General features: G+C 35.7%; 1 protein-coding gene across 3 annotated transcripts in view; it reads right to left on the reverse strand.

Moving 5' to 3' along the window:
- Positions 1-24,178, reverse strand: part of FOCAD (focadhesin) — a 311,528-nt gene that overhangs the window by 179,978 nt on the left and 107,372 nt on the right. For all 3 annotated transcript variants that reach the window (XM_029202338.1, XM_029202336.1, XM_029202339.1), the window contains exon 11: positions 22,570-22,827. In XM_029202338.1, coding sequence (XP_029058171.1) covers positions 22,570-22,827 — 258 coding nt within the window. The remainder of the gene's footprint in view (positions 1-22,569; positions 22,828-24,178) is intronic.

Genomic DNA, 24,178 nt, shown 5'->3' on the forward strand with positions numbered 1-24,178 from the left:
GAAAATTATAACAAGATAATTTTCTCTCATACTAAAGTTTAAAATATTTTTAAATTCTAAAACAATGTAAACATACAGTGAAACAGATATTCTCACACAATTATGGGGGAGTAAAAGGTGATACAATGTTTCTAAACAGAAAAATTTCAAACTTCATTTAAGAAGTTTAGCTCTAATCTGGGATTTGCTTCAAAATAACAGTTCTGAGTTGGGGACTGGAGAGTGGAGAGTACAAGAGATACAGGCCAGCTATGGAATGATAACTGTTGAGGCTAAGGGATGGATTCATCAGGTTTATTATACTATCTATCCACTTTTGAATATGTTTGAAATTTTTCATAATAAAACATTAAAAATCTTCTAATCTAGGAGTCTCATTACATAAATGTATTTTTTTTAAAAATCAGAAATTCAATAAAATTTAGGAGACAAGATTCCCCCCAATATACATACAATATCATGTCAGAGTAAATCAGCTAAAAAAAAGCAAAACACAATAAAAACCTCCATATTATAAAACACCAATACAATGTGCAAAACATATGCCAGGAAAAAAAACATACTGTAAATAAAATTTGTTGTTATAACCACAAAGAAAAAAGGGCAAAGAGAAACAGAAAACTCTGTGTTCCTGTACTACAGAAGAATTGAAGACAGACAAGTTACCTCTGAATATTTAAAGGGTAACATATAAAGGACAAACTAGGTTTGTTTCATGTAATCCCAAGGCCCAAACTGAAGGGCATATTTGGGTTTAATATGGAAAAGAAGTTTTAAGAGAAATTTTTAGAGAATTGAATGGGATGCCTCAGGGGGCACTAAGTTTTCTGTAACCAGAGGTGCTCAATAAGAGAATGATAACCACCTACTGAGTAGATGTTTAAGGTATATATATATTTGATATACTCAAATATCAAAAAGGAGAATATGAGAAGAAATTGTCAGGACCTACTACTTAAAAATATAAAACACAGCCCAGATTAATCAAGATTTAAGTAAATATTTGTGCAGAAACGAGTTAACACAGCAGGCTTGAGAATGGCATCCTTTAAAAGCCTGCTTGCAAAGTTAGCCTTTGGGTAGAGTCTCAGAAAATGGATTTTGGGAGGGTTCCTACCATTCTTTACTGATAGGAATGTGCCTAAACTCTTTGTACAAACACAGTATACAACACTGTGCCTAAACTGACCAGCCCCCAATAAAACCCTTGGGCACAGATCTCTAACGTGCTTCCATACTAGACAACACTCCACATGTGCTGTCACGATTCCATGCTGGCGGAATTAAGTGCATTTTGTGTGACTCCACTGGGAGAGGACTTTTGGAAACTTGTGCCCAGTTTCTTCTGGACTTCACCCAATGAACCTTTGCCCTTGCTGATTTTGCTTTTACCCTTTAGCTGTAATAAATCATAGTTGTGGTTGCAACTAAATACTGGGTCCTGTGAGTCCTTAAAGCAAATCAACAAACCTGGGCATAGTCTTGGAGACCCCTGACCCAGTATCTCATACTCTGCTTTAAAAGTAACTAGCAAGTAAGAAAGCAAAATGTTATGTAGGATTTTTTAAAAGACCAACTTTCTAGAATATTTCTCAATCAATAGTAACAGTAAACTCTCCTATGAGTTATACACCAACAATCAAAAATATTTGAGGGACAATTGCACACTGGGTGCTGTGTTAGGCTTTACGACACAACTGAGAAGACAGTCCCTGTTCTCAAGTAGTTTACAGTCTAGTCAAGGAACTCACAATTAAAATCTCCACCATTATTGACTGAAAAAGCCAAACTCAACTTTTTTTTTTTTTTTTTTTTTCTCTGTGGTACACGGTCCCCTCACCGCCGCGGCCCCTCCCACTGCGGAGCACAGGCTCCGGACGCGCAGGCCCAGCGGCCACGGCCCACTGGCCCCGCCGCCCCACGGCACGTGGGATCCTCCCGGACCGGGGCACGAACCCGCGCCCCCCGCATCGGCAGGCGGACCCCCAACCACTGCGCCACCAGGGAAGCCCCCCAAACTCAACTTTGAAGGTTAAAAGCATAGAAAATAATTTCTATAGATAGAAATTAAGATATAAGAACAAGAAAACAATTCAATCTTTGATAACTGCAAATACTAAATAGTATAATAATGACTGCTTTTCATTTTTCAGAGGAAGGGAGTGATTCTAGGACTGGACTGCCCAACACAGTAGCCACCACCCTCATATGGCTATTTACATTTGAAATTAAATTAATGAAAATTAAATAAAATTAAAACTCCAGTTCTTCAGTCACATTAGCCAAATTTCAAGGGCTCAAAAGTCACACGTGGCTAGCAGCTACCATTTTGGAAAACAGATTACAGAACATTTCCATCATTGCAGAAAGTTCTATTGAACAATGCTATCATAAAAGGCTGAGGTGCCCAAGAATTCCTCAGTCGTCTGCTATCACATTATCTGTAATGGCAACAACAGTAACAAAAAGAAACACAGACACCTTAAATATCTATCAATATGGAAACAGTTACGTACATTAAACTGTTGATACACCATAGTACACCAGCAACCTTCAAAAACTATAAATTACACCTGTAACATGGAAAGATGGCTATAACGTATTAATGAGAGAAAAACACAAACTGCAAAGGAGCATATATTTAGTATAACATAATGGCTTTGTGTGCATATGTGTGTATATATATTTGGGGTTCAGAGGGGAGAAGGTGCATTAAGACAAATATATTTGTCTACGAGTACTTGTACATACTACTATATTGTTTGGATACATACTACAATCACATATTACAAGAATATTACTTTAGTAAAATAAAATATTATTTTATTTATTTATATTAATAAATGTAATTAATATAGTAATGTTGTTTTACTGAAGTTATTTTCAGCAGTATTTCAGCATGTGATGGGACTGAACTGGCTATTAAATGACGAGAAGCTATAGGACTAGTAGACAGGAGAGTAGGAAGTAAACAAGGCAGCATTAGGACTCAGCAAAGGCTCACTGGAGGAATGAGACAGACTGCAGGTATCCTGCCCAAAGAAGACGGTTCATGTCAGGGAACAAAGTCTGATCATGCTTCTCCCCTGCCTTCTTGCTCAGCTTAGTTTTCAAGGCAAATCTAGCCCTTCTTGCCTGCTGAACCTTGTGTGTGTCTCTCCTTTTTCAAACTGATGGTTCAACTATTCATGCACTAACCACAAAAAATAATGTTTTACAACCATGAAAAATGTTTAAGGATAAAACAGTAATTGTTTGCCACTTTCTGGGCAAAGAATACCCTAAGTATTGTTTGTCGCTCTAGCTTTGTAAACACCTTTATTTCAGTATACTTTGGGTAACAGTTATTCATTCTCAAGAGTGCTGCCCACACTAGTCTGTGAACACCTCACAGGTAGCAACCCTGCTCCTATTCTTCTTTGAATTTGCCCAAGACCACACGTATAGCAAATACTCATGAACATGAGCTGAATTCAAATCGAGACTGACTAAAGGAGGAAGAAAAAGTTAACAAACTGTAAAGTATTGAGACTGACTACTTCCACCCAAAAAACATCTGCCTGACAGTCCATCGCCCTCTTAGTACCACCCTGAAAACCCCATTTTAAGAATTTGTTCTAATTATACCATAACTTTATAATGAATATGCTGAAATATCCTTTCAACTGCTTTCTTTAATACTCTCCACCTGTTCTTTCCTTTTATCAATGCACCATCTAATTATGATCTTTGTAAACCTAGTAAATAAAGACTTTTTATGGTCAATTTAAAAAAAAAGAATTATTGTTCTTAACCATTTTAGGTTTCTATTTCACTGCAGAGACTGTGAGGCTATTTTAGCCAAGTAAAGTCAATGAGAAGAGTATTTCTAAATACTTGGTACATGTATATCAAATAAATGAGAATTGGGATTTTTTTTTTTTTTTTTTTTTTTTTTTTACTGTACCTACCTGTGTACTATTCAACACAGTAGCCACTAACCACATGTGGCTAATCAGCCCTTAAAGGTGGTGAGTCTGAACTGAGATGTGCTGTAGGGTAAAATACACACCAGATATGGAAAGTTTTGTACCAAAAATATATATGTATAAAATATTTTATTAATAATTTTATGTCAATTACATATTGAAATAATGTAGTTTGGGATATATTGAGGTAAACAAACATATTTTTAAATTAATTTCACCTATTTATTTTCACTGTTTAAAAAATATGGCTACAAGAAAATTTTAACCTATATATGTGGCTCATATTATATTCCTATTGAACAGCACTATTCTCTATCCCCTTTATGCATCTAAATGTAGTTTAAAACACATACACACGTGGGCTTCCCTGGTGGTGCAGTGGTTGAGAGTCCGCCTGCCAATGCAGGGGACAAGGGTTCGTGCCCTGGTCCGGGAAGATCCCACATGACGCAGAGCGGCTGGGCCCGTGAGCCATGGCCGCTGAGCGTTCGCATCCGGAGCCTGTGCTCCGCAATGGGACAGGCCACAACAGGGAGAGACCCGCGTACCACAAAAAAAAAAAAAAAAAACACATACACACGTGCACACACAGGCACACTGAAAACAGTTAATGTCTCTCTTTTCAGGTACTGGGGATAAAGGATGACAATAAGCCTCACACGGGCAAGGAGCATGTCTATCTTGCAAAATAGCATAGCACTGCTCCTAGAACATGAGGTAGCAGATAAATAATTGTGAAATAAATAAAAGAAGCTATAAAAATAAACTAGAATTTTAGTAATATATAACTTTTAGTGAGCACTGATTATAAACCAGGTATTATACTTCGGATTATCTCATTTAATCCACCTGAGGAATTTAATGAGGTGGATTCTTCTATTATTCTCATTTTAAAGCTGAGAGAACACAGGTATAGGCAGAATTATAACAAATCTCCAGTATATTTTGCAATATTACAAAAAACAATTCAATTTAGATATTCTATACAGGAAGTTCATAAAACTTTAAGTAATAAATATTTGAGTGCCTTCTATCACATGGTATTATACTAGGTGCTATGACATTAAGAGAAATCACAGGTTAATGCAATCAAAATATAAAGTTATAGGCTAGAAATCTCACAATTATCCCATATCCTACACCAAAATATTAATAAGCCTGAATTATCTAGTTAATTATCTAGTAACATAAAATTCTTGTGAAGTCAGACAATTCCTTGAAATTCACTGTAAAATAAAAAACAAAACAGCATTTATATGGCACTTTACAAAGTTTTTTCATGCACAGGACCTTGTAATTCTTACAACACCTCTGAGAGGTAGGTATTATTAGAGATTGGATGGGATCTTAAAAATATTGATAAAATATTGATAAAAATTCCAGATTCTTATCATCTTCAGAAATAATGGCCTTGGGCTGAGCAAGGCATGAAGACAGTGTAATTAAAAACTTTCTCTGAGGCTTACAAAAGGCCAATTCCAACAACTTATCACTTTTGGGGGGAAAAAAGCATTCATATTTAAAATAAGCCTTCATATAGAATAATTTAATTAACATCGATCAAAATTAATTCATCCTTACTGAGCTCCTTTTTGAAAACATATTTATTAGGGCTTAAATCTTGATCTACCTTGAAAAAATAAGCAATATTCAATACACACTAAATCGTCAACTTAGTTTTTAATGGTTAAATGGCATGGCAAGAATGGTTCAGGTACTTGTAAATGCTAAATGTCTGGGTATGTCTTCATGGGCTTTTGAACAGTTTCAAAGAGCAGACATGAGGATTCATTAGCTCTTAGCACATATGAACCTGCTCCAAAGGCAGCCAAGAGAGTTGCCTAGCAACAGTGCATTTTGCATCTCTCATCATCCCCAAAGATGCTGCAGCAGCAGCAGCTAGGTCAAGCCTCTCATTAGCAACCTGACAAAGCGTTTCTATCTACAATTTTACAAAATTATTTTTATTTTCAAGTGAAGCTCATATATCTATGTATTATTCTTACTGACAATGTAGTCTCTTCCTTCTATTCCTTCTTACCAACCCCCATTTCAACAGATATGTTTTAATGAACCCATCAAAATACCTGTAACAAAAGCAGGCACTGAGAAATCCAACAGAATTTATATGCCTATTCACATCACTCTAACAGTTCCATATCTTTGGGGCAATAAAGTAAGGAAGCTTCAGAAGAAGAAAAACAGATGCTGGAATCCGATAACAGGAAGAGAAAAAGTCAGTTATTTGACTTCAAAATTAACAAAAAATCTATGCAAATTCTTTTCAAAGCTATTGATAGCTAGTCTTATTTCTTTCTAATCCCCACAAAAACTAATCTCAACCATATAGCAAAAAAGCAGAAGGCTCCAGAGTGGTAATAAATAATAACAAATGGATTGACAGTTTATAATGAATGTAATCTATTGGAAAGGTACTCTGGTTCCCAAATTAATAACTATGTTATAAAGCTTCACCTCAGATCAATAGCTATTCATTCACTTCTTAAAGTGTTTCCTAAAATTACCGCTCAGCATGGTTGCCATGCAGAGCTACAATATATACTCACATAATCCGTCTTATATACATTCAAAGACCCTTAAAAGAAGATAAACATAATAAGCAGATAGACTTTTCATTTCATGTACTTTAAAGTGCTTAATCCAGATTTTGACATGAACCACATACATCCTGGTCTCTGAGCTTGCATGCTTTCATGAATTTCCCTATGGAAAAGATTACAGAATGTGCATGACATGTTACGAAAGATAAAGTGTAGGACTAATAGACTTAGATTAAGAACGGTGTAATGAGGAACATTTAAAAGCAACTGTCATCACACCAAATCAAAATAAGTAAATTTTGAAAGTGATCTGAAAGGAACAATGTGATTTTTTTCCCTGAGACGCCTCCCCCTTTTTTAAAACATACAAAAAGCAAAAAAAAAAAAAAAGAATCTTTAGGAGGATTTCCCAGAAGGGTGTCGTTTACCACTAAAATATTTCATTCCAGCAGTTGAAAGACCATAAAAGGGTGAATGTCCTCCAGAGTCTCTAATAACGGTAATAGATCTTGTGTTACTATTCACAAGTGACCTCTGAGTCAGGCGATTTAATTTTTTCCCCTGCAGCATGGTTGGTTTCACACACAGTGTAATAACAGTTTTTGCACAACAAGACAATTCATCCAATTAGAAAGACTGTATTAAGTCTTTCATGAACGGCATGTATCATTACAGCTTCAGCTAGGATTTGATTCAAGACGACCTAATATATGCATGCGTGATTCTTCATTTTTCTGTTGTTTTTTAAAAAAGATTCCTGACTTCCTTCAGCAATTTTGCAGACCATTGCCTGAACCCACCCTGGTTTCAAAAAATAACTAAGAACTCATCAAATGCTCCCTGAGCACTTTAAGTCAGGTACCAAGAATTCACCAGGCAACAGAAATGTGTATAAGGCTCCTCGTTTCTAGTTTCTATGTGGGTTAAATGAAATTCCACTAATGTCTCAAAGGACAAAAAACATAAAAAGGGACAGAACGGGCATAACCGGTTATTGCAATTACTTTTATGCTTTGCAACATTTCAACAACGCACCATTAATTATAAAGACAATATGATATTACCGAGAAAATCTTTAGACAAAGTGAATTTTGAGACTTCCATTGTAAACCTCAGCAAAGCACAAAAGATTTAAAAACAGAAACCAAAGGAAAAGGTGTTAAATGAAAACCAACCATCTGGCAATCTCTGCTATCATGAGTGGTTCAGCATCATTCAATGCCCACAGAAGCCTAAACCTAAGAATGTCTACACATTTCTTACTGCCTTGCTGATGAGATTAGGAAAGTTAAGCCCAGAATCTCTGCAGCAAAGGGCTGTAGTGACAGCTGCAGGAATTCTCAGGGGTTCCCTTCACCTTACTACCTTTAATTGATGCTGATAGGCTTCGCTTCCCCCTTCCATCTCTGAATCTGGGCAGGCCCCTCTGAGGAAGAGTATCGGCACTCCTTTGCTACAGGGCTAGGAGTGTCTTTACAGCTCTCCTGCCCCAAAGGGATTCTCCTACTGCTCCATGGCAAGCAGCCCAAACCTGTCAGATTAAGTTCTGTTTAGACTTTTGATGCAGGAGAGATGCTCTCTTCTGGTTTGATTGGTCAACACCCTCTAGGAATCCTGCTTCTTTCAGCAGAGGCCTGTATACTCCTTAAGCAAACCTCTAAAATGAGCTGAGACAATTCCACTCTAGTTCTCTTGCTCCTGCTGCCCACATTTTAACCAGAGGAAACACTAATATATCTTTTGCTTTGACAAATTCTAGACACACAAGTCAATCCCTACGTGGCTCTCTCTTTGTTTCCACTATCACAATAGCTAGCCAGTGCATCACTCTCTGTTAGATTTTTGGGGAAGTCATCAACCCATGGCACATGCCTGCCCACCCCAACTGCAAGGGATTCACATCAAGCTGGATGAGGGGATGTGGGGTTCTGTTGCGATCTCTGTCACTAGGCTTGAGATAAGGGGCTGGCGCTTGTAGAACTCAGCACTCCAGCAACTTTCCCCAAGAATCCTCCCTCTTTTCTTCACCTAACTTTTCATTTCCTAACTTCTAGACCTTTGGATGTGAGTAACGGGTTAAAAACTGCAATAGTACTCAGACATCGAGGTTTAATCCTACTACTCTACAAGTTTTACTGGGTGTTCTGTCTCAAAACTCATTTTGGTATCTTAAGGTCCCCACCAAAACTTCTAACATCCTGTTATATAACTTTATCTCCTCTATGTCTCATTACCCCAATACTTTAGATAAATTCCTATCTCCTGACTGACTGCAAGACTCTTTAGGATCTTCCTTCCAAATAATTGCTGAGTATCCACTCCAGGATCAATTCCCCTCACCCTACATATCCCAGTTTAATACAGTACTACTTGCTGTCTCGTTACCCCACTGTGACCTGCCACAGATTTGTGTCTTTGCATATGCACCCTATCCTGCTAGAACGCCTTTCCTTTACCCTGCATCAGGGAAACTTGTGGGCCTCTTCCTGTATGTTCCAGAGACACTTATATACCTCCACAATGGCAATTACCACCTTGTACTGAAAAGTAGTTTTTAATGCCTCTGGAAAAAGACTAGGATCTATGATTCCTGGAAACAAAGACCATGTCCTTTCATCTTAGTGTACCAGAACTTGCCATATAGAAGGTATATAATATATATATATGTTGAATGACTAAATCAATGGCTTGAAAATGCTTGATAAATAAAATGGGACCTAATAAAAACAAGGTATCTACAATATTTCAAGCTAAATGGTAATTCCATGATAAATCCACTTAATGCAGATCAAATTGCATCATTAAAACTTGAATACAATTTGACAACTAAATACACGTAAGTACCGTAAAATGCCACCAGTATAATTATCACTAATACCTCAGACTACTAGAAACAATGAAGGTAGACAAGACTGGATTAGAGAAAAATTGTTAAAGAAATAAAATTCGATTACTGTCACATATATACTGTAACAAACTAATTAGCCAAGTGTTGCCAAGTACCAGTCCCTGCTGATATGTCTTAATGAATAGATAATTTGATCATTTTTAAATTGGCACATTCATTGTACTAATGCAAATGAACAAACTCAAACTGCCTAAAAACAACAGCATCAACATCAGCTTATGTTTGAACTCAGCTTATATAAAATTACCCTGAACCTTAAATTAATAGGATTTCATTTAATAAGATTTTAATATAATCTAACCCAACCTTAACCCTGTCCCTGGAATCCACACTGTTCCATCAATTAGTTTGGATAACACATGACAACATTAGAAAATAGTTTATTGGTTCTAGGATGGTGGGCACATACATCTAATATATTTATGTAGTAATTCAATCAGGCAACAAAACAAGTATCAAAGCCCAGCAAGTGGGCAAGGTTACTAGGAGGCAAAAACAAGTGAGACACAGTTTACCTTGAGGAATTCCTTTCATAAATTCCAAATCTAATTGTAATCCAACGAAAATTTTCTTTGAAGATAACTATAGGACATTTCAGAATGCTAATTTGTCCTTATTTGTCTTTAATGCTATTTGTGATATGATAAATTCAGGTTACATGTATTTATATGCTTGTTTTCTTTATAGAAAAGAAATATACAAATTGTCTTAAATACAGATGAGATCCACTACCACAAGAATGTTAATAAGCAAGCATGACAAGACACAAGGTCTCCAAAAGTCCAATCAATTCACCAGAAACCTACATATAGAAATCATCCCACTTCTTAACTACTTGTCTAGCTCCACTTAATTTGTAACCATGTCTAACCCATTTGAAGTAAACTGACTTCAGAATGCCGTATTTCATTATATCAACTATTCTAAAAACTTGTCAAAGTGTCCATTGTATTATCTATCATGAAAAGCTCAAAACTGTCACTGGTAGGGTAGAACTCCAATGGGCTGAAAAGACAAAGGAAGAGCATAAGTCTCAAGACTTCTGGTGAGGGAGCTCACATAGTTGTCCAACTTTAAGAATTCTGGAGTAAACCTTTCCCACTAAATCCACCAAATCATGGCCTGTCATCTCGATTACAGCCATCAAAGAGTAGCTATAATTGTGACAAAATGTCAGTGGCTTTCTTTTACTTCCCAACAAGAAAATGAAATCTAAAATATAAAAGTACTGCTAATGAACCTATGGTACACCAAGTAAAAAACTACTCCAGTACCTCCAAAAATGTATTTACTCCACTGTTTGCCCAACAGTGGCACTCAAAAAGGATCATATAAATGTCATATATAAAAAGTAGTGCTTCATATGTAATAGAAACAGGCAATAAGACTCTTCCAGTTAATTTCAAAGATGTTTGTTTAACTTGTATTTGTCCAGCAATAGCTGATGAATCACCTACTCCAGGCAGACCTCCTATTATGACTTAGCCACCGTTTTCTGGGCTCATACCAAACCGTATGCTTCCCTGCATCATACCACTTATCACAGGGCATTCTAATTGTATATTGCCCATCTTCCCTATGCACTGTGAATTCGCCAATAACTATTTTTGAATCCCAAGTTCTAATTAAAATGTGTGCCCCAAAGATGTTCTCCATGACTGTTTACTAAATAACTGATTCTTCAATGCCCTTTCAAGCTCTTAAATGAACAGTATATCTTGTCAAACCTTTTAAATATTTCAAACCTAACAACCAACGTGTGATTTTCTCAACATTTTGTAAATGTTCTTTTTCAAAATAAAGGGAATACAACAACCTACTTTTTTGTTCACTAAAAAAAATTCTTGTCTTTAATTAGGTTTCAGAATTTCTCAGTTATGATCACTACAAACAAAAAAGTATAAAAGAATAATTTTTGACCATTAAGCAATAATCCCAACTGCAAGCATTCTTGTTGATGTTGATTCACTTAGAACATCTCAATCTCTTTTTGACACGTGCTTACATGAGTCATGACTCTCTACGTGTTCTATTTAGGTAGAAATATCTGGCTAAATGTGATTTGCCTATGTATAGAAGAGCCAATGGAAGCTAGCATAGAAGAGGAAAAAATAATCACACAAGATTGAAGATCTGGCCAGATTTCAAACACATGTTGAGGTTTCTTTCTTAACATCTAATTATCTCTACAACTGACTAGGCTAATCTAACAAACGTAAAGCTAGTGAACCTTGTTTACTCTTTCAAAAAATTTTTAAGAAATGGTTTAACTAAAAGTTGTAGAGAGGTAGTATAGCATGTTGGTAAGAGCACAGAGTCTGGATATGTGCTGAGTTCAAATTCTGACTTCGCCAATTACTGAATGGCTGTGTCAATCTGGAGAAGTTAATCAACATCTGTGCCTCTGTTCCTAAATAATAATGGTACCCAACCTCAAAGAGCTGTGAGTATTCAATGAGTTAGCTCATATATGCAAATAAAGTGATTAGAATAGTGACTGGTATATAATAAGCATATGTAAATGTTGGCTATTTTTATTAACTGTTACTTTGTTCAAGAAGATGGTTCAGCTTCTAAATGAGTAGACTATATTTACACCTATTTAGCCCTAGAAATTAAGAATAATAAAAGAAACAATTCATTCCAAAGCATCAGGTTATCAAAAGGCCTGTAACTGACTTACTCAACAGAGCTCAGAATGTGATCAAGCTGGCAAACATGATAAACACTCCACTTTTGGACTTGGTGGCACTATACGTGCAACTGGTTAAGTGAATATCTTTCTGCAGTGAAGTTAAGGTAATGAATCAGAATCCGTGTAACAAAGGTGATTAATGCAAAAAACCAAAACTAAATGTCTTATAATCATAAGATCATTGAACCTCAAATCAATCAATAGTAAATATTTATAACATGAATTCTACATTTAAAGTATTGTACTAGAAGTCATTATATGTTTTAGTAAAATTTTATAAATTACATCAAACAGTTTTTATAACATTTCTAGTATTTCAAGGTACAGTTCTTATGCTATTTACAAATTATCTCTCTCCCATATACTGCCAATATGTTCTAATTTATTGTTTTTGTAAAGAAAATCAATCGGTTTTGTACACTGATCTGATATCTGGCCACCATATTGAACTCTCTTATCTAATCTAAAAGCAAAAGTTTTCAGTAAATTCTCTAGTATTTTCTAATTGTCTGTAAGTATTAGGAGCTCTGGGTTTTTATTTTATTACACATATATAACTTTTATTTCTTTTTCATGAATTAACAATGGCCAGAACCTCCAGAAAAATAGTAAAATTGACATCAGACATACTTTTCCTAATTTCAATGGAACTGCTTCTAAATAAAATTGGACTTGAGATTCTACCATTTGTCAGTATAAAATACTCCTCTTCATCTTGTGCAAGGCTTTTTACCTTGGATTCTATATCATCTATCTTGGATGATAATATTACCACATCTTATGCTTTCTTAATGATCTACCTAGCTTTTCATTTTCACTCTTTCATTTTCAACTGTCACTTGTTTCAAGGTTTGTCTCTTAGAAAAAGTATAGAATTGTGTTTTTTTAATAATATGAGCCTTTATTTTTTTAACTGAAGTATAGTTGATTTACAATATTGTGTTAGTTTCAGGTGTAGAGCAGAGTAATTCAGTTATACATATGTATTTTTCAGATTATTTTCCAGTATAGGTTATTACAAGATATACAGTTCCCTGTGCTATACAGTAAATCCTTGTTACTTATCTATTTTATGTATAGTCATTTGTTAATCCCATACTCCTAATTTATCCCTCCCCCTGCTCTCCCATTTGGTAACCATAAGTTTATTTTCTATATCTGTGAATATGTTTCTGTTTTGTATATAGATTCCATTTGCTTTTTTTTCTTTAGATTCCAAATATAAGTGATATCATATAGTATTTGTTTTCCTCTTACTTCACCAAATATAATATTCTCTAGGTCCATCCGTGTTGCTGTGAATGGCAATATTTCATTCTTTATTATGGCTTAGTAATAGTCCATTCTGTATATATACCTCATCTTCTTAAGCAAATCATCTGTTGATAAGCACATGGGTTGCTTCCATGTCTTGGCCATCATAAATAGTGCTGCTATGAACACTGGGGTGCACATATATTTTCAAATTAGTTTTCATCTTTTACAAATATATAACCAGGAGTGGGATTGCTGGATCATATGGTAGCTTTATTTTTATTTTCTTAAGGAACCTCCATACTGTTTTCCATAGTGGCTTCATCAATTTACATTTCCACCAACTGTGCAAGAGGGTTCCCTTTTCTCCACACCCTCTCCAGCATTTGTTATTTGTAGACTTTTTAATAATAACCATTCTGACAGGTGTGAGGTGATACCTCCTTGAGGTTTTGATTTTCATTTCTAATCATTACGTGATGCTGAGCATCTTTTCATGTGCCTGTTGGCCATCTGTATGTCTTCCTTGGAGAAATGTCTATTTAGGTCTTCTGCCCATTTCCTGACTGGGTTGTTTGGTATTTTCAATATTGAGTTGTCTGTGCTGCTTATATATTTTGGATATTAACTCCTTATTGGTCACATCATTTGCAATTTTTTTCTCCCATTCTGTAGGCTTTTTCATTTTGTTGATGGTTTCATTTGCTGTTCAAAAGCTTTTAAATTTGATTAGGCCCCACTCATTTATTTTTGCTTTTATTTCTTTTGCCTTAGGAGACTGATCTAAGAAAATATTGCTATGATTTATGTCAGATGTTTTGCCTATGTTTCCTCCTAGGAGTTTTATGGTGTCGCGTCTTATATTTAGGTCTTTATAAACTATTTTGAATGTATTTTTGTATCTTGTGTGAGGGAGTGTTCTAATTTCATGGACTTACAAGTAGCTGTCCAGCTTTCCCAACACCACTTTTTGAAGAGACTGTCTTTTCTCCATTGTATATTCCTGCCTTCTTTGTTGTCGATTAATTGACCATAGGTGTGTGGGTCTACTTCTGGGCTTTCTATTCTGTTCCATTGATCTATATTTCTGCTTTGTTTGTTTTCTATGGATGTTTCTGTGCCAGTATCATGTTGTTTTGATTACTGTAGCTTTATAGTATAGTCTGAAATCTGGAAGGGTTATGCCTCCAGCTTTGTTCTTTTTCTTCAGGATTGTTTTGGCAATTCTGGGTCTTTTGTGGTTCCATATAAATTTTAGGGTAATTTGGTCTAGTTCTGTAAAAAATGTCATGGGTATTTTGTTTTTGTTTTTTTTGTTTTTTGGGGTTTTTTTTTGCGATACGCAGGCCTCTCACTGTTGTGGCCTCTCCCATTGTGGAGCACAGGCTCTGGACGCGCAGGCTCAGCAGCCATGGCTCACGGGCCCAGCCGCTCCGCGGCATGTGGGAACTTCCCGGGCTGGGGCACGAACCCGTGTCCCCTGCATCGGCAGGCGGACTCTCAACCACTGTGCCACCAGGGAAGCCCTGTCATGGGTATTTTGATAGAAATTGCATTACATCTATAGATTGCTTTGGATAGTATTATGAGCCTTTTTTTTTTTTGATAAGGGAATTTAATTCATTCACAGTAATTATGGTAACTGGAATATTTGGAATTATTCCTACCATCTTATTTTATGATAATATTTGCCATCATTTTTAGGTTTTTTAAAAAATTGTTTTCCTTTTGTTATATTATTTGGAAGTTATAAATCACCTTTAGTTACTAATAAAGGTTTAAATACATATTTAAACTTATTTTTCTACTAACATTAAAAAATACTCAGTTTAAAAACAAAATTCCACCCTTACTTAGCATGTTCTCACTCTTCGCACCACCACACTCCCACTACCTACTCCGACCACCTCCCATGTTTTAAAGCTTGGACTTTGTTCCAGGTAGTTATTTTTCATAGTTTACACAAACAATTATGGTTAATTTAAAGTAATATTTACTGGATATTTTGATCACCTTTTAACATCTCTTCTCTGTACTTTCTTGGATTCATTTTCAGTTTTGCTAGAACACATTCTTGAGGGGCTTTTCCCCCCATAAAATCAGTAACCAAGAAATGTTCTTGAATTATTGCCCATCAGAAAAAGCCTTTATTACCATCACTTGTAAAATGTAGAATGATGGAAAGGAATATTCCGGGTTCAAAGTGACTTTCCTCAAGAAATTGGAAGACAATATACCAATGTATTCCAGTACCCAGTGGGCTGCTATAAAAAATCTAAGGTCAATCCAATTTTAAATGACTTCATCTTTTCCAACTCTTCTCTAAAATCTCTTTTGATGTTCTCTTTATTCTTGAAGTTCTGGGCATGGATATAGGTATTGACCTATTCTCACTTGTGCTACGTGGCTTTCAGGGGGTCCTAACAATCTATATCTTTGTGTCTTTTTTGAGCTTAGGAAATAATTTTCTATCATATTTTAAGTTTTTCTCCTTTTCTCTTCAGTTTTCTCCAATTGAAATTCCTACAGAAAGATGTTAGAACTCCAAGATTTACCTTCAATGTCGTAACTTGTTCAGTTTTCATATTTTTTCTATATTCTGAAATATTTAGTTGGCTATTCTATAAATCACTAATCCAGCCTCTATTTACGTACTGTGGCAACCAAGTTTTTAATTTCTAAAATCTCTTGCTCTTGAATTTCTTCTTCATCACAGCAGTATCTTATATACAATACAAAAACATACAATATCTTGCCAACATCTCATAGGTACTGGATTGTTTTTATATTATCCTCTGCGCCCCAAGTTCTTCTGGAAAGAGATGCTCTGGTTAGTCATGCTGTTAAATTTTCTTAAAAGTCTGATGAGCCTTGAGTATCCATTTTTATTGATGAATTAAGGCAAAACTCATTGGAGAGAGCTGACATAGGTTGCTTCTGTAGACGTAAAGAAATGTTTCCTTAATTAAGACTCTCCTCTGAATTGAAGGATTGACTATGGAAGGGCTGAAGAATAAATGGTAAGGGATGTCCACTGACAGCTCCACTTTGGGGTGTCTGGCCACGATACAAGTAGGCAGGGGACGAACACCCGTTTTTCCTTCCCTGTCCTCTGACCAAATAAGAAAAATTTTATTCTGGCAATGATGGACTTTGTGTTTTTCCCCTTGAGAAGAATTCCTCATGCCTTTTACAAAATTCAAAGTTACCACAAAATTTGTTCCCCTCTGAGTCCTTCAGCAACACCAGAAGCCCATTCCAAGCAGGTTTTAATCTGGAGACAAAGCTACTGCTAACTGATATTCAACTGGGAGCAAACAGACTCTGCTGTTCTAAATGCACTTCTAGGCCCCATCCTCACCAAACCCACCCCCATCCTTTCTGTTACTCAGTGTTCAGTGACACAACAAGACAAATGGCTTCTGTTTCATTATATGAGTAAGCTAGTGAGTATCACAGTGATCTAGGGTTGAACTTTTAAGCAATTTATACTCTGTTTACTTCTCAGAAGAAACTCAGCCCAATATTAGCCCTCAGGAACTCAAGAAAGGTAAAAAATTGACACAGGACTGCTTCCCTGAGTATAAACCCAAGGCTTCATGCAAAAAACTGGAAAAAATATAAAAAGGTTCAAATGCCAGTTAAAAACATTTTATTCTATAGATATCTATGTTGGGTTTATAAAGAAGAAATAAACATATTGCCACAGGATGGAATAGATACTTGACCCTGTATTTTCGTCTGTGTTTCTCTTTGTCTAATTGTTTCATGCTGACAGGCTCGTCCCAATTTTGCTCTAGGCATAATCAACGCTATGGCTGCAAGGGAATAGTAGTACAGCATTTCTTATCTGTAAAGCTCTTTATTAAAAGTACTGTACATTCTGGCTTCTTTTTGCTGGTATGAAGAACACAGGAAGCCGACTGACTTCAGGGGGTAGCAATTCATAGAACTCGGTGACAATAGAACAGAGTGCAAAGTGTCCAAGGACTCTTTGTGCAAGTTCCTTTATAGAATATATTTTCTCCTTTTCTCACAGCAGTAACTTACAGACCATTAAATTTCACACATTTCCTATTCATTTTCCATGTTAAAATATGGCTTATGACCCAGAGTAGAACTATCACAGGATTCTGCCCTGAAAGTCAACTTTTTACTATTTGATAATATATGACTTTTAAAAGACCAGCAAGTCATGGGCCATGAACCTATCTCCATAAGTGATTTAAATGGCTCAAACATGTGTACACCTTCACAAATGGAAAAAAAAAAAAAAGCCCTGAAAACATTACAAAGGATAAGATAAAATTATCAAAGACTGCAATTGTTCCCATTAAGTAAGACCTTTAGTGAGACTTAACAACCAAAAGGTAAAAGGGAAGTAAAAGTCCTCAGAGTTGTAAATGCAAGCAAAAACAAAATAAGACAAACAAAAAAACACAGCTCTATCCCCAATTCCAAACAAGAGAAAAGCAAGCAAGTACCAAGGATTTGAAAGAGGCATTGGGTTTCACAAAACTTAATTTGATAAGCTCCTCGGTGAGAGTAGATTTTAAGGAAGGAACTTGTGGTTCTCTAAAGTCAAAGTTTATAAACTTTTCCTCTTTGGCATATTCCATTTTATAAACTAGTCAAAAAGGAACTGTTATGCCTTACATGTAGCAGTTAGAGTTCTTCCACTGAAGGTGAAATACTAAGCTATTGTAAGATTTTACTTTAAACCATCTCAGCCTATCTAAAAATTACTCGTCTTCGTGGTCACTGTTCAATTCAGATGCCTAAGTATTTAATCTTGCCGTAAACTCTTAACAATATAGGTAGAAACAGAAAGAAAACATATTTTCTTAGGTTTTAAAACCACTAACAAGCAGCCTGGATTTCCAAAAGAGAATATAATCTGTTGTCAGGTGTTCTCTCTACATCTATTTATATGACATACTATTAAGCATTTAATAACCTATAGTCTTTTGCAGAATCACTTATCTATGTGAAAAGTAGCCTCCTCCTCCAACACGTCTATTATTCTCTAGGATATAATGCTTCAGATGGAGAAATGTCAATTCCGATAGCTAGAGGGAAGCTATAGTTAATAATATAGCTAATATAATAAGTGGTTATTATAACAATTATATATTTAATATATTAAATATTATGTAATAATTAGCCAATGATATAGCTAATATAATATAGCTAAGCCAATAGATACTAGAGAAGGTTTTAAGAGGTGAATAGTATCCCTTTCTTCTCAAGGGGCCAGGGGCCAGAGTAATAATGTGGGGAACTGGGGGGAAGGCAGGGGAGTCCCACGTAGACACAGAGGAAAGTTTACCTGAGGCTGCCAGAAGGAACATGGGTGGGATATTACCGGAAACCAAGGTCAGAGTTGGCAAAGAACTAAACATAAACTCCAAAAGGGAAATGAGAGTTAGGAAGAGAGGAAGAAGAAGTAAGTTTTCTGGCTGAGAGTCTTAGAAGCAAGATACAATCAGGTATATGGAATGGGTTGAGGAAAGTGGTACAGAACTGGTGCTATCACCAGTTAAGTTTCTATAGAGGCACACAGTGCAGGTCACAGAACCAGACGTGGTTCTTAATTAGTGAGCTGTCGCTGTGCTGGGCTCACCTGAAAGGGGAGATAGGAAGTCAATCAACATGTGTTGATTAAGGGTTATTAACCTCTTCTTAAGGAGGCTGTATCAGTCTCAGACATTTCCAAACTGTCCACAATCATGTTTCATAGATTAGTCAATCATTTAATAAGGGTTCAAAATATGATTTGATATCGCCCTTTAAAAAACCATTCAATTAAAATTTAGAAAATGTCCTTATTTAAGCCTGGGGTTCACATTATCCCTTGATTAGAGCCTATGTTTATATTCACTACCACTGATTTCAAACTAGATGTGACCAGATCTGGACAAATCACAGAGTTAGGAAATAGCCCTCTGAAGAAGAAACAATAAGCCCAACAGGACGTTACTGTTTATGAGCCATGAAGCCATGTGCTTCAACCGTCATTCAGGCATCTCTGAAGGCAGCATGAATGATTTACATCAAACTGTGGGGAAAAAAACATTACTCACAGTATCAGAAAGGCAGGAACTGTTATATAAACATAACCAAAAAGCACATGAATCCATCATCTGCAATTTCCAGAAAAAAACACTAATTCAGGAATTAGATGGCGTTCCCATATATTATAAGCACAGACTATGATACGAAAATCTCTCTCTAAACTAAATCAATGTGTTTAAAAACTTTCACGACTTCCATGGGAATTCACACAGGATGCTCATTCTTGGATCTCTCCCCAGAACACTCTAAGACATTCCTTCCAAGAAAGAAAAGGCACTTAATTTTTACTGACAGCTGCCTGACCTGAGCTTGTATCTTCTGCAAATTAAGTCTCATGATGTCTGGATAAGAAGACTATATGGATTATCAGTAACTGCTGACAGCATTTCCAGATATGGAAAAAAAAATTTCCTTACTATATTTTTCAAGTGTCAATTTATTGCTGTGGCCTTGAGTAACTATCTAGTTATTTTAACACCATCATCTATCCAGGTAACTCTAAAATGGTACTCACAAGGCCAAGTTCCCTTCAGACTATCTAGCTCCATTAGACTTCCATGGCCCATGTATTAAACCCAACACAAAACGCATGCCACAGGGGAACACGGTGAGGGACTAAGGATGAAAACTCACTGGGGAAGGGGATCCATCAAAGTACCTGATAAGTAAGAAGAATAATTACATTTTTAAAGAAGTATATTTTCTTATCATTATTAACACTAAAAGTGTTAGTTGATATTGATAACTTGCATTACTATGAATAAGTACTATCAAAAATAATTTCTATTAATACCTTAGAATGAATAATAATAATCACACTAAACACACTTCAAATATGGCACATCTCTTTCAAACTTTTCAAATATTTTTTCTCACAAGGTCTTAGAGTAGAATTCTTACAATAAATTATGGTGTCACACAAACACAATACTGCAGGCCAGTGAACTCTATATAAGAGGTTAAGTGACCACCAAAACAGAGTTAGAAGACAGCTTCTAAATTCCTATTCTTACATACCAATTTACCTAGTATCTGCTTATTAGTAGTCTAAGACTTTTCTTTAGTATTGACTCCCCCATGAATTTGAGCCAATGACTGCTTAAACATAATATACCTTTTTATAAGGTAAGAAAGGACAAACACACATGAAACTATACATTTCATGCAGTCATGTCAACTTAATGAAAGAAACAGAAAACACTCCTCCAACAATAGATCTCAACCCTAACTCATCTAATTGAATCTACACCAAGCAGTTACAATTAGAGAATTGCTTTTTCACAATATTCAATCCTCTTCTTCAGGCTGCTTTACCTTGTAGCTAAAAGCCAGAGAAATGATATGATATGGTCACTTCATAAGGAAAAGTGAAGAACACTACCTCCTACTTCTAGTCTTCTTTTATCCTTTTCAAAAGACTTCAATAACTCCACTTGTAAGTTCTTATTAATTATATTGCCTTTGCTTCTGCATGAGTTTGGGTAACTACATTTCAACATTTTACCCTACCATTCACCTTAACAAGCAAAATTACACGGGGTGTTTTTACTCACTTCTTTAAAAACTTCCTAGAAATTATCAACAGAAGTGTAACATATTGACTTTAATTTATAGCACTGCTTCTTAATAAACATTTATTGAATAAATAAATGAACCGGGATGGTCACCCCAGTGCTTCCCAACTTTTTCCATTTCATGGCACACGTGAAAAGTGTTTACAAGGATCCTGGATCACCCTAGAATTTCAAAGACTAAATGCATTTCCTAAGTATCAATACATACATTGATATAACACATGTTCTACACCAGTGGCAAACATAGGTCAGGTAACCTACGGTATGACTTCCTCAGATAATCTCCAGGCATTACCTGTGCATTAAGTATTCTAAAGAGATAATCCTACAAGGTGTCAACAGTGATAAAAAGCATTTGGTAGAATTAGGATTGTTACAGAAGCTGAAGGGAGAAATAAAGTAGGAAGCAAGCTGAAGTGTTTCACATTATGTGAGACAAAGGTACTCTGAATACATTACGGATCCACTTGCAGAATCAGACAGAGAAATCTAGTCAGAGGGAAAACTTTTGTGAGATAGCAGTTGTTTACCTGACAAAACGGAATGAGCGTGACAAGTTGGGGGCAAAAAGGAATTGCAAATACATTAACTTCATTATCTAGGAAAACATATTTATCCCACCTTCACCAAATTTTTTTCCTATAGGAACACTCCATAAAGAGATGGACTTTTTCTTCACCATGCTTCATAAAGAACACAAGTACAGACACTAAGATAGAGAAGATAATAAAAATGCCATACCTACTTGGTTAGGAAATCCTTCCCTTAACAGGAAATGCATTCTAGAGATTCTATCCAATAGAAAAAGAATTACAGATATCTATGCTAAATATATGGTTAGTTTAAAAGGCGGGGCGGGGGGCGTTTTATTAATAATGTCTGATGGTTATCTTATTATTATACTCCAAGAACTGTGCAGGTAGGAAAAATGATTATTTATCTTTAGTAAGTTTAATATGTTTATTAAACAACATATCTTTAACATGTTGTTTTATACGGTACTGATCAGCATGTTTTATATGGTGCATGATCAGCATGTTAATCAGTACCATATAAAACAACGACCCACTATTTTTTTTGTTTATTAAATGACTGAATAAAAATACGATCAAATTGCAAGAAGTTAAAAAGAGATTAATTCCTATTATACAGGCCCATTTATTCTGAATTAATTAATTTTTCCACCTTAAAAGATTGATATGAGAACTAAGGGATATGCATCTTGGAATAGGGTGCAAGAGTTAATGAAAGCATTACAAATTAGCAAATCCATCAATAACAAAAATAACAGATTAGCATCATGTGTAGATTCTCTTTCGAAGTGTCTTTCATTAAAGAAGCATGTGCATCACGAAGTAGACAACAACTCAGAGTAAGGAGAAAAAAGGGAAAAAATGGGAAAATAAAGATAGCAAAAAAAAAAAGCAACCTGTACTCTAAAACTCTGATAAAAATTATCCACAATGAAAGAATAATCTACAATTCCAATATTAAGCTTTACCCCCATTACTGCTCCATTATTTTCTTGCTTTACCTGAGAGGAATCAGCTTGGGCAAATTCTGTAGTGACCTTCAGTATCTGACGAAGATTTCGTCCTTTATCTTCAACAAGGAGGTAAGCCAGCAGAAGAAAAACATGCGCAGGGATCGCTGTGGTAATAGGGAGCAATGACTCTACGGAAGCTAACCAGTCACTTATCACAGACTCTTCTCTCATTACTTCAAGGATCCTCCAGGCTGTAAATATTGAACCATACATGCTGGTTATAGGGAACACAAGCTTGTAGGAGAGCTGAAAAGTAAACACAAAAAAAGGCATGAATAAATGAGATAAATCTATCCATCAGGAATACATTTCTGACATTCATTTATTTTTTATATTTCATTGTAAGAAATCAATCCTTCCAACAAAATGAATACAAAATTTTCCATTCTTGCCCAAAACCTCTCTGCACGTATTTAAGCTAATGGGATTACACAAAAAGAAAATACCTGTCAGGTGGAACTCTAGAATAGTTTATTACCAATTTTCCTCATGTTTACCATTCGCTCCAAGTTAAGGCAGAAAAAAAAAAAGAGTCAATATACAAAACCCAGAAGCAACAGAGTTTGGGAAAAGCCATTACCACTTACGAAGTATTCACCAGTGAGAGGGAAGATAGGAAAAAAACACTGTATTTGCCCAGCTCCAGGGCCCAGTAAGAGGCAACTCGGGGCAGATGGCAGACTTGGACTAAGGACAATTCATTTTTGTAACAGACAGTCTGTTGATAGGAACAGAGTTGGTTCAGCTGGAGCCTGGAAATTCATTAATAACTGTGAATAACTCCTGCAAGAAGAAATAGCCTGACAGCTCTAAATTGAAATGATACCCGAAGAAGATGTTACACTTAAGTCAATCTGAGGAATGACTCCTCATGGAAGTCAAGTGGTGCAGTCAGGGTCAGAGACTGGATAGAACTCTGCCAATGTGAGCTGTGTGTCTGAATGGCCCGGGAGAAGCCACAGACATTAATGAGGAATTAGATATTGCCTGCTCAAAAAATAATTCAATTCATTTAGAGTACAATGAGACAAATTAGAAATTTCTAGATTATAACTATCCTGTTATTGGAGACTGACTTACATGGATAAGAATAACAGTTGAAAGGATGAGAAGTAAAAGTTAAGCCTTATAAAACTTTTTAATAACAACTTTATTGAGATATAATTCACGTCATCATAAAATCCAGCCTTTTAAAGTTTATAACTCAGTGAATTTTAGTAATTCATAGAATTGTGTAACCATCATCACCAGCTAACTTTAGAACATTTTTCGTTACCTCAAAAGGAAACCCCGTGCCCATTAACAGTCCCTCTTTATTCCTTCTGGCCCCCAGGCCCAGGCAACCATTAATCTACTTTCTGTTTCTATCCTGACCATTTCATATAGTAGGAGCCACACAATATGTGATTTTTTGTGGCTGGCTTCTTTTACTTAGCATATTCTCAAGGTTCATACATGTTGTGTCTGATAACAATACTTCATTTCTTTTCATTACCAAATAATATTCCACTGTATGGATATACCATATTTTGTTTATCCACTCATCAGTTAATGGACACTGGGGTTGTTTCCACTTTTTGGCTATTATAAATAATGT

Source organism: Monodon monoceros, unplaced genomic scaffold, assembly GCF_005190385.1.
Source record: "Monodon monoceros isolate NGI ecotype Baffin Bay Population unplaced genomic scaffold, NGI_Narwhal_1 Super_Scaffold_5, whole genome shotgun sequence".
NCBI lineage: Eukaryota > Metazoa > Chordata > Mammalia > Artiodactyla > Monodontidae > Monodon > Monodon monoceros.